Source organism: Gymnodraco acuticeps, unplaced genomic scaffold (assembly GCF_902827175.1).
Source record: "Gymnodraco acuticeps unplaced genomic scaffold, fGymAcu1.1, whole genome shotgun sequence".
NCBI lineage: Eukaryota > Metazoa > Chordata > Actinopteri > Perciformes > Bathydraconidae > Gymnodraco > Gymnodraco acuticeps.
In genome coordinates, this window is record NW_022990558.1 from 740,765 (window position 1) to 758,451 (window position 17,687).

General features: G+C 39.1%; 1 protein-coding gene across 1 annotated transcript; it reads left to right on the top strand.

Annotated features, from left to right (window-relative positions):
* Positions 1 to 274: 274 nt before the first annotated feature.
* fads6 (fatty acid desaturase 6) lies at positions 275 to 15,790 on the top strand. Its single transcript, XM_034227484.1, has 7 exons — positions 275 to 649; positions 770 to 1,106; positions 4,933 to 5,099; positions 7,074 to 7,254; positions 7,448 to 7,635; positions 12,938 to 13,117; positions 15,066 to 15,790. The coding sequence occupies exons 2-7, from the start codon at positions 863 to 865 to the stop codon at positions 15,213 to 15,215; spliced, it is 1,110 nt and encodes a 369-aa protein (XP_034083375.1). The 5' UTR covers positions 275 to 649; positions 770 to 862; the 3' UTR covers positions 15,216 to 15,790.
* The last annotated feature ends 1,897 nt before the right edge of the window (positions 15,791 to 17,687 follow it).

Genomic DNA, 17,687 nt, shown 5'->3' on the forward strand with positions numbered 1-17,687 from the left:
TAAAATTAATCGAAACATCAGACCAAAAAAGCTTTTGAAAATAACAGAATATTTCGATTAAGGTCAAAATATAATATTTGTAAATCTGACTCTGAAAGAGTCAGTGCCTCACCAGCCATTAACCTCACCGCACGTCACTGTACTGTGTATACTTGAAAGAGCACATTGCACTCTGCCTGGCCTCAAGCCCAGAACACTGGCCTGTCTCCAGAAACAAAAAGGCAGCACTGACACCAGATACATGCTCTGGTCATAAACACACACCCCGACTGTCAGAACACATTCTTGCACAATCAGCATCTATTCCTTTCAGTTCTGAACCTTCTCCTTGTGAAGAAACTACTGAACAGCCACTGTTAATCAGCTCCTTTCTCCCTCTCCGTTCCCAGGACATTTGCCAAGGTTACAGAGATGGGAGGGGAGGGGAGCTGACACAAAGAAGCACAGGGGGGGTGAGCCGCATGCAGAATGTATGAGACAGCTCAGAGGAGGCAGAGGTCCACTCTGAGCGGAGCAGCTGCAGTTTTGTGAGGCAGCCTGCGACAGGATTTTCCAAGGATTTCCATCACATTACATCTTTGGGTATAGTGGGACAACACATTCGGATGCTTCTGGATTGCGTCAGGAGTCAGCTGACTGGGGGGGAAAGGTGAGGTGATAGAGGAGGAGGGTGCAGGAGCTATTGAAGCAGAAGGAAGGGGGCTGGGCCTCTCTGACAATGCTCGTGTAACCAATAAGGACTTTCGCAATGTGTGGACTTTATTCTCAGGGCGCAGCGTGCAGGCAGTTTATCTCCGGCTGTAAGAGGACACTAACCGCATGGTGAGCTTGTTGTGAGCCGGTCACCAGCACGGGAGCCGACATGCAGAATGTACCAGAGGAGTGGAGGGAAGGAGAGGAGAGGATGGGGGAGATGGTAGTGAAGAGGAAAGTGGACTCAGAGGGGAAGAAGAATGAAGGGCAAGGAGGTGGAGAGGGGGAGAAGGAGTCGCTGATGATGGAGCTGACCAAGCTGGTGCAGAAGGTTGTGAAAGAGAGCAGCTGGTGGGAGAGGAGAGGGATCGATTGCAGCATCCTGGCAGCAGCATTCCTCTGTCTGGCCCCGGGTAAGACTTCAGGCATGCTTTGGTGAAAAATCAAACGAACATCATTATGACATTTCCCAGGTTGATTACTTTCATTGGGACAAGCATTTTTTGTATTAAAGGTTTTCTGAAAACGTATGTTTGAATATGCATGTATGGTATTATTTTATTAAATATGCTATTGTTCACTCTTTTCTCAAACATAAATCTAAACATTTGATAAATGTTCAGGTTCAGATGAGTATTTTGGATGTTTCTTTTTCCATTAGTCTGAAAGCAAAAGTGCTCAAATCCTTAAAACTGACCAGTGTCTGAAGAAAGTTTCCATCAGTGTCTCATCTTAAATGTTGGGGTGATGATAAGTACTGTAACACGTTATACAGGATGTCTTGTACATGTTATTGTTTATCTTAATTTGTTATTTCTATAAATCTTTTTATTTTCATGGATTGGACTATGTAACAAAAGATAGACACATCAACTTGGACTGCAGATATCATATTGATGTTAACTAATGTTGATTTTAATTACAAGATATTTCTATCAACGGCTTTAACTAAGGACTATTTCAATATAAGTCTGTCCATTCTTTTATTAATTAATAGACTATTATGACCAAAAAAACTTGGGGGAAAATGTATACTAACAATCACCTAAAGTCCAAAATAGGCTAGCAACCATAGACTGTATATATAAAGCTAGCAACTCATCTTTAAGACAATTTAAAAACATTTTTGGCATCTTAAACATAGTTATTTTTGTATCAATCATGTTTTAAACTTTCTCTAGTCTCAGTCCAACAGTGTTGTTATCCATCAGTGCATTACATATTCACAGCATCCTATGGATCCCTGTATCTGGGTCACTGGTGGTCATGTTACTGACCTCATTAGGACTGGTGCCTATTGTGACTCATGTCACTCGATCATTGGAAGTGACAGCTCCCAGCAGCAGGACGACACCTGGTTCAAGCTGCAGCTGTAATCTAGACTGGTAGACTGGCTGCCAGTTAACACATCACTACAGCATTCAGCTGGGACTAGCCACTCCAACCAGGAAAATACAATGTTGTATATATGTATCCCACTATGGATCTTCTATCCCACTAAGCCCTACACAATAGAGTGCCCTTGAACCCTCACTAATACACCCCGCCCCCCACCATTAGGTCTTAAACTTATTATCTTTTTTTTGTCTTTTTGTTTTGCCCATAAATGTTGATCCTATTATGTCACCCTATAGTGACATATCTTGCTTCACTAAATACAAATAAAAAATACGTCTAAAACGATAAATTGAAGGTTCAATATCTAAAATATTTAGATAGTAGTTTCATTTTTTGTAAAGCACTTTGAATTGCCTTGTGTTGAAAGGTGCTATATAAATAAACTTGCCTTGCCTAAAATGTCCTCATTAAAAGATCTTAAAGATGACTAGATATCCAACAATTTTATAAGCAATAGAAATCTGTATTTCTAATAAAAATGCAATGGTTTTATTTGATCTAGCCTACTAATGACGTTGTATCCCCTTTGACCTACATCAGCGTTATGTTTGTCAGAGGCGTTCAAAATGTAACATTTTATCCAGTTTTAGGCCATATTATTATTGTACATTTTAAATCTTTGTTGTTTTTAACTATGTATTTTTGACTGACTGAAGGATTTTAGCCTGAATCTTAAGTTATCAGAGAAACAAGCTAAGCTAATGGTAGCGGCTAGCTAGCAGTCCACTGAAACACTGATGTTTAAAGTGAAGCTGCTTTACTGAGAGTGTTTGTTTTGGAGAGGATCACTGTGGATATTTTGGTTTCTGGTCAAATCATCCTGAATGATGAACAATGAAGGAGAAGTGCCATTATGACAATTAACGCTAACCAAACACTGTCTTGTTTTTGTTTTTATTGAGAGACTATGGCAGAAATGTACATTTACACGTGAATGTATTTTTACTACTTTACTTCTTCAGCTTTTATAATTAGTGAGTTACATACAGCATATCCCTATCTTTAATATCCCTAGAGAGGGGTTTTAATCTCACTGTGAGCCTAAGGAGGCATCTGTCATTGTGTATCACAGACCGTGACTTATCACCTCAAAATAGTCTGCTTTGAAATAGGAGGTGTAGTATATTAGCACCATTTTATTGAGTAAGGAAGGGAAACACAAAACCCGGCGGTAAAATTCAGACAAAGGATCCTCACCGGCTGCTTGTGTAAAATTAAAGAGTAAATCTGTGAGGCTACATCGAGGCTGCTTTTCATTCACTATTTAAAGGGATTAGTCGTAAATAATTGTATCATCAAACTGAATTTGCTGACAGGAAGTTGAGCTGAGTTTTAATATTTTGATGTTTGAGAATATTGGATTGAATGATCTGACTTGTATACAGGACAAAACAATTAAGAAAACCCTGGGAATACAATAAATGCAGGAAAATAATCAGATATATGTAAATAATAACTGTTCACGGCAATGTCGTCATGCAAAGGTGTGAAAGATGCAGAATGAAGTTACTTTCTTTCATCTGATCTTCCTGCATGTCATGGTTGAAAGTCCCACCGCTGCTGCATTTAATGCTCACTGATAACAGAAACACTGATCCTGGCAGTGTGGGTCCTTTAGTCTGTTATGACTACGCACTTTTGCCAAGAGTCTACGGAAGGTTATTAGTGCCAGGTGTAAGGTGGTCAAAAGGAGGAACATTTTTGTTAAACATTTTAAGTTTTGTGAAGTGGAACTGTCAAGAACAAGTCTGAATCTTGCAAATAAAGTCCAAACTTTCAGTATAAGAGCTAACGGCAGCTTTATTCCCAAACTTTCATATTGTTCATTCAAAACGTTTTGTCATACTGACTTAAAAGCCTGGCACTAATACTGAAGTTTCGACTTTTTACATTACATTACATTGCATTTAGCTGACACTTTTATCCCAAGCGACTTACAATAAGTGCATTCAACCAACAAGATATAAACTTGAAGAAAACAGAATCATATAAGTACATCAGGTTTCATAGAGCCAAAACATTTCAAGTGCTACTCAACTGGCTTTAGATAAGCCAGTCCTTTATTAGTATAAAGTGCTTTGTTAGTAATTCTATCGCTCGAAGTGGAGTCCAAAGAGATGAGTTTTCAGTCTGCGCCAAAAGATGTGCAGGTTTTCTGCTGTCCTGATTACAATGGGGAGCTCATTCCACCATCTTGGAGCCAGGATAGCAAACCCACATGTTTTTGTTGATGGGGAGTGGGACAATCTTTTCCCCGAAGGAAAAGCAGTTCAGTCTTGTCAAGGTTGAGCTTGAGGTGGTGAGCAGACATCCACTGAGAGATGTTCGCTAGACAAGCAGAGATGCGTGCGACGACCTGGGTCTCTGAGCGGGGAAAGGACAGAATTAATTGGGTGTCGTCAGCGTAGCAGTGGTATGAAAAACCATGCGGGCTAATGACTGATCAAAGCGAGTTTGTGTACAAGGAGAAGAGGAGGGGACCAAGAACAGAGCCCTGAGGGACCCCTGTAGTTAATTGACAAGGGTCGGACTCGGACCCTCTCCAAGTTACCCTGTGGGTACGGTCTTTGAGGTATGAGGTGAGGAGGGAAAGTGCAGAGCCTGAAACTCCAAATTCTTGGAGAGTGCGAAGGAGGATCTGATGGTTCACCGTGTCGAATGCAGCAGACAGGTCCAAAACTTTAGTCTTCACATATAGACACTATATGCAAACTTTTTTTTTTAAATGTATCTTTGTCAAATGTTTTCTCCTCATGCCCACTTACTCTTCCATAAGTGTCCCATACCTCTTATAAAGAAAGTGAAACAAATAGATTAAGGTCCCTGTGCTCTGTGTTGCAGCCTTCCTGCTGCTGGGCTCCTCTCAGGTTCTGTACTTTTCGGCGGGCATGCTGCTGATGGGCATGGCTCATGCTGTCATCACCTTCAAAGGGACACATCTGGCCAGCCACGGGTCCCTGAGCGAGTCGCAGGCCTGGGCGAAGGTCTGGGCTGTCTTCTTTATCGAGGTGAGATGTTCAGAAATAATTTTAAACCACAGATTATGATGAGACACTTGAAGCTTATTCTCACTGTAGCTTTGTTGCAGTGATGAAAATACTACTGCTAAAGTGGCAATGCGATAGGAACTTAAGAGTTAAACAAGAAGATATGTAGCAGAAGAAAATGTGCTTTTAACTCAAGATAATGCATTATAAACTGTGCCAAGACAAGTCTTTTAGACTTTTTTGCTCACAGCTAACAGCAGCATTTATTTTCTGAAAATAGGTAAGCAAGGGTGTTAGCGAACATTACCTTGCTTGGACAGAGAAAGGTCTCGAACAGAGTTAATTTTCTCTCAATTTGTTCGTCCTAAAAATGTCATTTTAGTGTCAGAATATTGAGAAGTGTGAAAATGGGCCCAATTGTTAGTCACATTGGTCGCAAGAATCAGCTAAAATCTGTGTTCACATTTATTTCTCTTGGAGTGACAGACTCGGGATCTGTTGCTAGTCTCTAAGTCTAAGGGAACAGGAAAGTGGAGAAAGCTACACAGATACATGAAATTGTCTCTCATAGTGATATCTCATTTCTGAACCATCTGCTAAAGCAAGCAGCAACATTCTTAGCTTAGAAGCCTGCAAACAGGGGGACCAGATAACCCGTGTCCAAATGTAGTGTAACAGATTACCTTTAAAGGTCAGTAATTCAACAATCATATCTTGTTTGTTTAGTCTGTTCATACACAAAAGACAAGGTTTACAGAGACGTTATGTCCCGGACATTCTTGGCTCTGCTGGTTTCTTGGAAACCAGCCGTTGACTCCGGGAAGTCACTGCCAGATCCAAGAAATGTTAGCCTTCATAAAACCTAATCTGTTATAATTACTTAGTTCTAAAAATAAAACCAACAAGATGTACAGTGTTTATCATTTAGAGATGCCGGTGGGAGCGTTTTATTCCCTTTGGACAGAGCCAGGTCAGCCGTTTCCCCCTAAATCCAGTCTTTATGCTACGCTAACTAACTGTTGTTTACATGTTAGCGCACAGACATGAGAGTGCTATCAATCTTCCTATCCAACTCTCATGCAGGAAAGTAAATAAACGTATTGTATTTATGGCAGACTAATTCACCAAACTCCCAGCTGTTATAGTGAAACTTCCCCAGTTGATTACATGCTCGGGACAAAACATTATTGTATTACAAGTTATCCTATATTGTATTTATATATCCAAATGAGACATTATTTTTAATAAATATTTGCTCATTTGCATACAGGCATGCAGGTTCAACAGTTTGTTTTGTTAACATATTAGAGACAAGGAACTATAAAAAAGGGAGCTCTGGACATGTCTTTGTATTCCCACTTTACATCAGAATATACTGTCAGCAGCCATAAAAAAACTACATTTTCTGCATGTTTTTAGGGATACATCAGAAATAAACCAAGCTATCAAATAAATATGAAGAAACCCCTCTGTTGTAAAGCTGAGAGGTGTAATGTGATTTCCTGTGATTGAATGCACCTACAGAGGATGCCGAGGGATTGTTAACAGGTTTAAGGAGTCATGGATTACATGTATCAGATTGTATTTCTTCTTTGTAAACTGTAAATACAAAATCAATTAAAGACAATGTTCTAAAAACAACAATAGTCTTTGCAAGACACTAAAGGTTAATAGGGTTTAAAGAAATGTTAACTAGGCCTTATCCATATCCCCATGAAAAAACAACAACAAATGAGGCATTGAAACATTCATTGTCCCAGTGCTAGAATAATCAATTCAGTAAACCTTTGAACCTGTGAATTCTGTTCTTTGCCCCCTATTGGCTGCTTATGAAAGCAAAACACAGCAAAACAGCCTTACAAAACTAGGGTAAAGTCCATCAATACCATTCAAAGCCTATGTATTTCCCTGCTTGTTTTACAAGTTGCATCAGTGATGGTTTTGTTGTTTGATGTTCATAATCATACCCATCTGTGCTTGTGTTCATCCACTCAGATCTGTGGCTCATTCTCAGCGCAAGCCGGCGTTCAAGGCCATATTAAGATGCATCATGCTCATACTAATGTCATTGGACTGGGGGACTCCAGCGTGTGGAAGGCCCCCTTCCTGCCTCGCACTGTCTACCTGTTCATAGCACCCCTGGCCGTGCCTATCATCACTCCACTTGTTGCACTCGGTAAGAGGCGCCAAAGCACCAAAAGAAGTCCAGACAGTTTATGAGTTTGCTCAAATACTTCAACATTAAATGTGACTATCAGCATAAAGTTGAGATTTCCTACCCTCTGATCCTGTTCAAGTTCCTCTGCTACCTCGCCTCTCTCACTTAGCTGTGACTTTATTCTCATATATGTGATTCTCTGGCTTTGCAGCTCACCTCAGAGGAAACTCTGTGGCTGTCATGGTCCGGACCGTCCTGATGGTAACACTGGGCCTGTATTCCCAGTACTGGCTGCTGATACACGTCTCCGGATTCCTGTCGCCTCTCAGCGCTTTGCTTTGTATGCTTGTTTGCAGAGCAATGTTCTCTGTGACCTTTATCCATGTCAACATTTTCCAGGTGAGAAATACCTTCAGGAGGCACCTGTGCTTTACATGTTCAGTGCACATCCTCAAACAAGGATGAGTCTGCAGTCATGCTAGCTGCATTGTAAGGGTATTTTTGGACACAACAGCGGCATGCTAACAGCGGCATGCTAACATGCTTACTATAATAATGGCAATATTGGCACCCATTTGCTAACAGTTCAACGATGATAAACCTCTATGAGCAAGGGGCCATATGTTTGGGGTTTCTGTAGTTAACAGTCCGTAAACAACTTGAAACGAGAGAATGGAGTTGAAACCCAATGTCCAAGATCGGAAATGTTCACACTTGTTACATTAACAAGCTAATTCGGAGCTAATAAAAAGCTAATTCATCATCAGACTTTGGCCAATGAGATTGCATTTCAGGCAGCACATTAAGCTTTTTTGCTCTCAACACGGATCGGCCAAATTGCTTCCAACAATCTTGCTCAGTTGTCTACAGATTCACATCTGTTTATAGAGATTATGATAATGATACTTTTCTGATGTTTAGCAGGCATAAAGTGCAGCATTATTATAATTTCAAAATGCTATTATCATGCTAACATTTGTTAATTTTGACACGGTGATGGCGCTAGATGAAAATTGAGTCAGGCAATCTCAAGGATTTAAATGTGCACTCACGAACCAAACTAATTTACTTTCTCACAATATGATTAGATCACACACAAATCCAACTTATCAGGCTTAAGGTATCATCATTTGTCAGCGTTTCAATTAGCATCCTGTGAAGAGCTACTTAAATAGCTAAATGCGTCATTTAGGTGAGCGAAGACATCTGATTATTTAAAAAATAAAATGGTAACTCCAAAGATGGTTAGCCTAGATGTTGCAATAGTATCAGATATATCAGAACGAGAGTATTTCCTATCAGATATAGGAGCAAAGAATAGCACTGTTTTCGCCCTTCTCAAGACTTTTAAATATTGAACTAGAAAATGCATTTCTTGCAGAAAATTCGTGCGAATGCTGTAAACTGTGAACATTTATGGCTGAAAATGCAGAAAAAGCTGAATATGTAGAGTGTGTCTGTGTTTGAGAGAGTGTGTTTGTGTGTGTCTGTGTTTGAGAGAGTGTGTTTGTGTGTGTCTGTGTTTGAGAGAGTGTGTCTGTTTGAGAGAGTGCGTTTGTGTTTGTGTGTGTGTGTGTCTGTGTCTGTGTTTGAGAGAGTGTGTTTGTGTGTGTCTGTGTTTGTTTGTGTGTGTATGTGTGTGTGTGTGTGTGTGTCTGTGTCTGTGTTTGAGAGAGTGTGTTTGTGTGTGTGTGTGTGTATTTGAGAGAGAGAGTGTGTGTGTGTGTCTGTGTTTGAGAGAGAGAGTGTGTGTGTGTGTGTCTGTGTTTGAGAGATTGTGTGTGTGTGTGTGTGTGTGTGTCTATGTGTTTGAGAGAGAGAGAGTGTGTGTGTCTATGTGTTTGAGAGAGAGAGTGTGTGTGTGTCTGTGTTTGAAAGAGTGTTTGTGTGTGTGTGTCTGTGTGTTTGAGAGAGAGTGAGAGAGAGTGTGTGTGTGTGTGTCTGTTAGAGAGTGTGTGTGTCTGTCTGTCTGTGTGTGTCTGTGTTTGAAAGAGTGTGTGTGTGTGTGTGTGTGTGTGTGTGTGTGTGTGTGTGTGTGTGTGTGTGTGTGTGCCTGTGTTTGAGAGAGAGAGAGTGTGTGTGTGTGTGTGTGTGTGTGTGTCTGTCTGTCTGTCTGTCTGTCTGTCTGTCTGTCTGTCTGTCTGTCTGTCTGTCTGTCTGTCTGTCTGTCTGTGTGTGTGAGAGAGAGAGAGGGAGTGTGTGTGTCTGTGTTAGAGAGTGTGTGTGTCTGTCTGTCTGTCTGTGTGTGTCTGTGTTTGAAAGAGTGTGTGTGTGTGTGTGTGTGTGTGTGTGTGTGTGTGTGTGTGTGTGTGCCTGTGTTTGAGAGAGAGAGAGTGTGTGTGTGTGTGTCTGTCTGTCTGTCTGTCTGTCTGTCTGTCTGTCTGTCTGTCTGTCTGTCTGTCTGTGTGTGTGTGTGAGAGAGAGAGGGAGTGTGTGTGTGTGTGTGTTAATTGTTACAGCTCAAATGTATTGCAAAAACTTCCATGTTAAAAAAAGACTTTAAAAAGCTGAATATTTTAAAAAGTATAACATATTTTGAAAAAGTTGAAAGTTTCCCATCATGTGCTGAAAAGGCTGAATAGTTTGATATTTGAATGGTTCCTGCAGCTGAAATGAGTCTGAAGGAGTTAAATAAAGATATTAAATGTAAGCAGTAGTGATTGAATGTTTACAAACACCTGTGTGTGTAAACCAAGCCCCCAGGAAGTGCGCCGGACTCAGATGAAAATATTCGTGCTGGCCAAACGGCGGTACTACACTTCCGTTTGGTTGCCAGGCCCGGAAACACTTTTCCCCATTGACCTACATGGGGAAAGAGTGGTCTGTAACTCGTTGGATAATTTTTTTTAAACTAAATAAACTACCCAGTATGAACACTTGTATAGCCCTTATTAAAAACATTCGTTCCTCAAGTTGTAATAATGTGCTAATAACGTTATTCTGAGAGTTATTTCCCTCTGCATTATGAACGCGCATCTAGCCCACGGGACCGCGCCGCCCGGCACGTTCATGTTACGTGTCCCGACCAATCAGAGCACACTGTGCTCACAGGGAGGGTCGGGCTGGAGCCATTGGAGCTACAACGAGCCGTTAAAGGCAGAGTGAAATTCAGTGAATACACGTAGTTTACAGAGATGCTGTATGAGAAACCAATGTGAGTTGCGTTTATCTTTACCCATGGATGCACAATAAGAACGGATCCATATCGTCTTACTGCCATCCCACGGAGCTGTAATAATGGATATATTGCACATGTTTGCTGTAATTCATTATCATACTACATGGGCTGTATGATTAAATCTTGTACCGTAAATGTTGTATTAAATAAAGTTAATATTACCGACATTATTAACGTCCCTGTAGCTTCGTATTGCACTAAGAAGCTTATTGCACTGTAGTCCTATATAAATATATATATATACAGTGCAATAATTATTGCATGCTAAATGAAGCTCTGTTGGATATCACTAGATCCTGTTACAGCGTAATATAAGTACATAACGATTGATGTGTAAATTAGCATCATTACTAGCTAGCCGCTAGCTGCTAACTGCCGCCTCGTTCATATCAAATCCATGATAACAACCATCCATTACCATGCTGTCATGAACGCGCGGTGCTGTTACGTGTACGCAAATTGACGTGCTTGATGTGAACGAGCATTTTGGTTAAAGTTGCGCATGCTCTATGAGCGCACATACGGGTACTTCTCAGGCATGCTGGGTAATCTGTGACGTTTCACTCTCTCAAAAGGTGGGCCATTTTATCATAATGCGCTAATGAGCAGCTCTCATAGGAATGAATGAGGCCCCGCCTCCCACGCTGTATCCAGTTCTTATTATACATCCATGGTGTAAACCCAGAGATCAAAGGTTCCCATGGTGTCTGCTCTGATTGGATGATGTGACTCACGTGTGTGTGGCTCCAATCTGCCCAGCAACACCTTGACAACCAACTGCAGCACTGAGTCCCATAAGAATGCATTGAGGATTATATCTGACAATTTTGCCACCTGTTCAAAAACTATGGCTCTTATCAAAAAATGAGCAGACCGTGAGCATCAGGGAACCCCAATGAACTGAAATATGTTGTTTTTTTGGGTTTTGTGTGTAAAATGTGGAGATGGGAGCAGTTTGTCTAAAGTGTACTCTCTGCTCTGAAGAAAGATCCAGAACAATTTAACATCCATTGGGAGCTAGCTGGACTTTTTCTCTCTTCATGCCCTCAAGAGGCATTTTGTTTAATATTTTTTCTTATTTTATTTTAATTTTCCAAGCTAGGAGAGGTTTTCCTACGTTTTTCATGAAGAAATATGTCTGAGGAGTGTAGGGTTTGGGAATTATGGCAAGTTTAAAACACTCTGTTTTGAGATCAAAGCACTCTAGAGTTAATGAGCTGCTCCATCCACTCTAATGTAAAAATCTTAAAAATGCCTCTCTACCAAGCTCCAAATTCAATATCTCAAAAAGTTGAAAAGATATCAAAATTATTTTATACAAGTTTTATAGCTGAAGGTATTGTGATCATTTGAAAGTTGGAATGAAGTGTCTGGCTGAAATTATGTGGAAGGAGATGCATTTGGCGCAAAGTGTAGGAAAACAGGATTTGAAGGCATCTCCCATTGACTTCAATGTTAAAAAAAGAGTTTAAAAAGCTGAATATTTCAAAAAGTATAACATATTTTGAAAAAGTTGAAGGTTTCCCATCGATTCCTGAACAGGCTGAATAGTTTAATATTTGAATGGTTTCTGTAACTGAAAATAAGGTGAAGTTATGGAGTGCCAAAGTATTGGCTGAAATAATAAGGGGAAGAATAAAGTTTTGAAGCACTATAGTGTGAATGCTGTAAACAGCATTCGCACTAATTAGTTTATTTGACTGGTTGCTTGAAGTTAGCCTGCGTTAGACTTTGCTAGACAGTATGTTCATCCAATCACCTGCCAATATTTTCCAAAAATGCGCCAACCTGCTAGTCAATGAAAAGTCGCGATCATCTGTTGAAAATGACATAATGATTAATCAAATTGTTTGACAAATATAGATATACTGATTTTATAATATTTCGATTTTTATGATTTATAAATGAACTCTCCAGAACAGCTTCCACATAAACTTCTACTCTGCTAGCAATACATTCCTCTCTCACAGATTTGGTGAAGAATGCTGGTTGGGTCATTTCATGCCAAACAGTCATGAGTGCACCTCTTTCAGCGCAGCCTTGTGTTCCCATAGATCAGACCAGCCAGTGAACTAAAGGGATAAAAAGGAACAATTCATGCATGATTTCCCACATGGAGTCTGAGTGCTGCAAGTCATTGTGCATTGTTCTGATCAAAGTGTGAGAAGGTGGATTAGAAAAGGCATGTTCTCAGTGTGAAGTCAGGAGTCTAACAGGGGCAAATGTTTGTTCTCTTTGGGGGGTCACGACAACCTGCCCTCCCCTGGATCCCGGTGCTGTTGTTGGCCATTGTCCTATCTTTTCCCCCTGAACACAAGGTTACTCTGTCCTTTTAGCCGACGATAACCTTGTCTCTCATTTGTAAACATTGTGTACTAAAACTCTTTCTTTATGTTGGAGAAAACACGTTTTACAAATTTGTACACATTGTAAACCTGGACATCGTGGTCAACAAATTATCTAACCAATGTAATTTCTTATATACTATTACTCAACTTGTCTAAAACATTGTGTTCTTGACAGCACATTGGCCTCCACATGTTCTCTGCGACCAGCCGACCCAAGAGGATCTACCAGATGACCCACGGGGTCTTGAACCTGCCGCGTAACTCCCTGCTGGACTGGATGTTCGGACACTCGCTTATCAACTGCCATGTGGAGCACCATCTCTTCCCCTTCCTCTCTGATAACATGTGTCTAAAGGTGAAGTTTAATCCCCAAGTCATTATATATTATCAGTTTGCACATGTTAGATGGACTTTCACTGCAGATCTAGAGAATTGTTTTGCAACACAAAGGGAGATTTACGCTTTATGTCACAAAAAAAGATAATTATTTACTTGAGAGTAAAAGGTGAGAATTAACAAAAAGCAACTTTATTGTCAACTAGAATAATTGCTTAGCATTTACTGACAAATCAATATGTATTTAGCTAAAACAGAAGCCTAATTACCAAGTACTTATGTGTAGATTGTCACTCATTACATATGAATTTAAACGTGTTTCAACCTACTACAATAGGTTTTCCCTTATAACATGTTTGAAATAGTCTATATGAAAGCTTTCTTTGCCTATAATATGAGTATTACTATTATTTTAATATTATAATATTTTTTATTGGGCAATTAGTTGTGTTTTTACAAGGCATGCGAAGCAAATACTTTGTACAGGAACACATTTTTAAAATGTATAATTTCCCAGTAAAATAATTTACAGTTATGTATCAATAATTACGTTATGAATGCCTATACTAAGTAATGTATTATAATTAGGGAATATCTTTATCAAAGAACATCTGGCAGGAAATCAAATGTTTTATTTGTGACGATAATTACACTCATATATTACAGTAGATATGACAGGCACCTTTAAAGCAAATATTATGGATCAACACTGATATTGATTTTGAATCTCCCTGGGCTCACAGAGCTTTATTATTCTGTGGGCCATCATTTGTAGAGGAGGCTGTACAAACACACCCACAGATATTACACATGCATGTCAGTTCACTCCTCATGGTGAGTTCTCTTGAGGACATTTGAGCAGGGATTTAAGCGTGTGCGAACAACACCACCCCGATTTTAGGTGCAACCCATCGGCATGTGCCTGAACGCTGTATAATACGGTCAGTTAGCTAACCACAAAAGTATTTTGTGAATGATTTAAATGTTTAAAACAGAATTAAAAAATACCCTGCACACTGTTAGTGTTCATATAGCCCATATCCAAAAAATAATTGGTTAATTTGAACATATACCTTTTTTTTTGCAATTATGCTATCCGTCTAAATGTAGCGTTTTGCCTGCCAGTTCTTTGTTATGAACTGTCAAGTGTTCAAACCTGATTCATTTAAATAAAAAACACCCATTTAATTAAAGCACTAAGTCTTACTTAAGGGCAAAAATGACACAGAAAATCTAAATCAACTTCAGAATCCAATCAATTTATTCCAATAATAGTTTGTAAAATAGTCTTGACACTAGTTTTGGTCCTTCTCTCACAACTTAAGCCCTCTTACTCTGCGTATGTAAGCTCCATAAACACCAAAGCAAATTCCTATACGTTTAAACCTTCTTAGCAATAAATCGGATTCTGATTCCAAAAGAATTACCCCTCATCCCCGAGGAACAATTACTTGATAAAAGAAAAGGGTCCTGAGGATTTCTAACTTTAGCAATGTCTAGCTAAACACACATTTTGCAACCAAAATATTTAAAAAAATAACACAGCTCAGACTTAAAGTCAGAATCTTTTTAAAAAAGAAATCTCTTTTGGGAGCCATCCAACTGAATAGGAGAGCAATACTCTCTGAAGTATTTGTTTTTAAACTAAATATCCACTTATAACCACTTATATCTGAAAGTAGAGAGTAACTCAATTCCAGTTACAAAGTAATTTAAGATTTTGATGTAGTCCTTTTTGTAGTGGGTCTCATTGATTTTCACCTTTCTTTTGGATTTGCACCTTATTGTGATTGAACCCTAGACTTTTAATGTGTGCCCTCTTCTCACTCTGTCTGCTGCTCAACAATACAAATACAGTTGTTTCTCATATCATCTGTAGTATTGCATGCCTATTTACTGTAGATACTGTTTCTTAGTTAGTAAGAAATGACATGTGACTTGTATATATATATTCCTCCTCTTTCCAGGTGAAGCCGGTTGTTTCCAAGTATTTGACGGAAAAGAAGCTCCCGTACCAGGAGGACAGCTACTTCTCCCGCCTCCGTCTTTTCTTCAACAAATACCAGGAACTGATGGTGTTTGCCCCGCCGATCACAGAGCTGGTGGGGGTGCAGTAAGGAGACAAACTGCCCAGACTAAAGACTGCTGCTGCTGCTGCTCCAAAGCACAAGCCCTAGTGTTAAAGTGTTATCTACTATCCAGGTTTTAAGTCTCTAACATGCAGAACATAGGTTTTAATCAATAGCACACATGTAGTTTGGTATCATTATGTTCTGCACTTTTAGCGGTAATTTAATGAATAGCACAAAGATAAGCACTCAACCAAAAGTTGACCTGATTATGTATAAGTCAGTGTAGATATGGTTTCAAATCACCTCCTTTAACTCTAAATGTAATCACATTCTAGGATCATCAGGAGATTTAGAGGATCATATTTTAGGATCTTATTATAGCACTAATAACATAACAATTAATAAAGCACAATTGTAGTATAATAGAAACAGCAGTACAATAAATATGTTTTTACTGTTTCATTTGCTGTTTCCTCAGCTCTAGTTACAATATACATGCACACAGAGGTGCTTCAGTGTGTTTCTAATAATACATTTTAAATTAATTTTCATGAACTACACATTGTTTCATTGCCTTCATTGCCTTTTTTTCAAATAAAAAAACAATTGTGGAACCAAGAGTAGAGCAAAAATGCTTCGCATACTCAATCAATTCAAAAATCATGTTAATCTTTTTTTATGTGGTAATGTATTCTTTTTTTAAAGCAGTGGTAATAGTTGTTTCGCCACTAGGGGGCAGCAGAACACACTGTAGACATTATTACGTCATGACGTTTGAAAATTAGCTAACAGTTGCCTATTTACTGATTGATTAGGAGAAGCAAAATGTAAGTATAATATTCACTCTCTTGTCAATTGTATTGACTTTTAAACAAATCTGTCATTGATATATAAAATAGTGAGTGCAGTTTGGATTTTAGAAAAATCACAAGCTCTTTATGTTTGGTTCAGAGCCCATTACAAAGACTGCATCTAATATAATATGAAATATGATGATAATCATGGGGTGTTTCTTAATGTCGAGGAAGGCTCCTCCAGAGCCACTATTTCAAGGATGCTACTTCATCGAGTCCCGTCGAAGGACTGTTCCAATGTCCAGGATCCTTAGAATTCGAGGCCGTCGTCCTTCGTTGCGGGAAATTTCGAGGCTGCACACATGTGTATCCTCCGCGGTCTTAAAATCCCCACAATGCTTTGCGCACGGAGGAATTTCCCAAATCTTTGGCGGAAACCGTGCTCCATTTAAGGCGGGCCTCGCATATGACGCACACCTGCACACCTGTTAGCCTGTTCCACAATTCTTTGTTTTCCGAGGCTAGGAAGGATTCTTGCCTCGTTTCTGAAGGACCTGACTCAGAAGACATGTCCTACCAAGGAAGCGTCCTCGACATTGAGAAACACCCATGTTCTTTTAAACAATAAGTATATTTTAAGAACATAACTTTTCTTTACGTACTTTTTCTAAGATACATTCAGGATGTTCCTGCTGCCTTTTTTCCTTTTTTGTTGTCTTCCTCAGGTTCCAAAAACAGGGTTTCTTCTTTTAGGGTATTCCAAGTAAAAAAATGCAGTTAAACAAAAGTAAAACGTATTTAAGACATTAAAAGACATTAAAAATGTTTACTTAAAATGAACCGACTTTTTTTTAAAGGGTCAATTATCATACACGTATGAGGGGAAAAAAGAAGTTCATATTAGTTTCCGAACTGTAATTATTTCTATGTTCACTTTAAATAAAGACAACAGGAAAATGTTACTATATATATATATATATATATAATTTAAAAAAAGGTGCATTAGATAATAAAAATCAATAATTATAAAATAAGTGCGAGAAAGAAAGTGAAAGTGGATGTTGAATAAATGATGGTACATTTAAACAAGGTTATTTCCCACACATGTTTGTTTTACACTTCAACATGTTTCTAAATGTCCCTTCTTATATTTGTCTTGAATGTCCTTAGAAGCAGACTGTCTTTCTTGCTCCAGTTACATTCTTTTTGAGTTACCACTATTGGGAACTTGTGTTAGTTTCATGTGTGAATTTCCTTAATATTAAAAAAAACAAACACAAAAATACAAATACTCTTTAAAAACGTAGTTTTGTAGACCTTTGCAAAAAGAGAAAATGAAAAAAAGAGTTGTCTCTGGTTGGCTGAGCACACATGTGATTAATCACATGTTTCCACATTTCCAAATCCCCACTTCAGCAAAGAACTCTCTTGTGACGGGCTGGTCACTGATGGCAGCAGCTGTTTGCTCTCTGATCCGCTGATTCACTCACTATTTGCATTCTCACTGGAACTTCCACTTGAACTTTGGAGCACAGAAATGCTCCCATGATGTTAGAGAGGAAGCAGGCTGGCAGACAAAAGGCTGCAGTAGTGATCTGCTCAGTCTAATCATGATGATACATCAGATACCAACAAACAAAGGGTAAGATAAGAGATGTGTGTGTTTCGCTTCATGTTCAAACACAATGCATGTGGGGGAATGCAACTCCACACCTCTGTTCCT

Bases quoted from the DNA above. Each gene is read 5' to 3' on its own strand.
- fads6 (XM_034227484.1), top strand. From the start codon at position 863: ATGCAGAATGTACCAGAGGAGTGGAGGGAAGGAGAGGAGAGGATGGGG. The intron at 7,255-7,447 runs GTAAGAGGCGCC...CTGGCTTTGCAG, and splicing joins CACTCCACTTGTTGCACTCG to CTCACCTCAGAGGAAACTCT. The intron at 13,118-15,065 runs GTGAAGTTTAAT...TCCTCTTTCCAG, and splicing joins CTGATAACATGTGTCTAAAG to GTGAAGCCGGTTGTTTCCAA.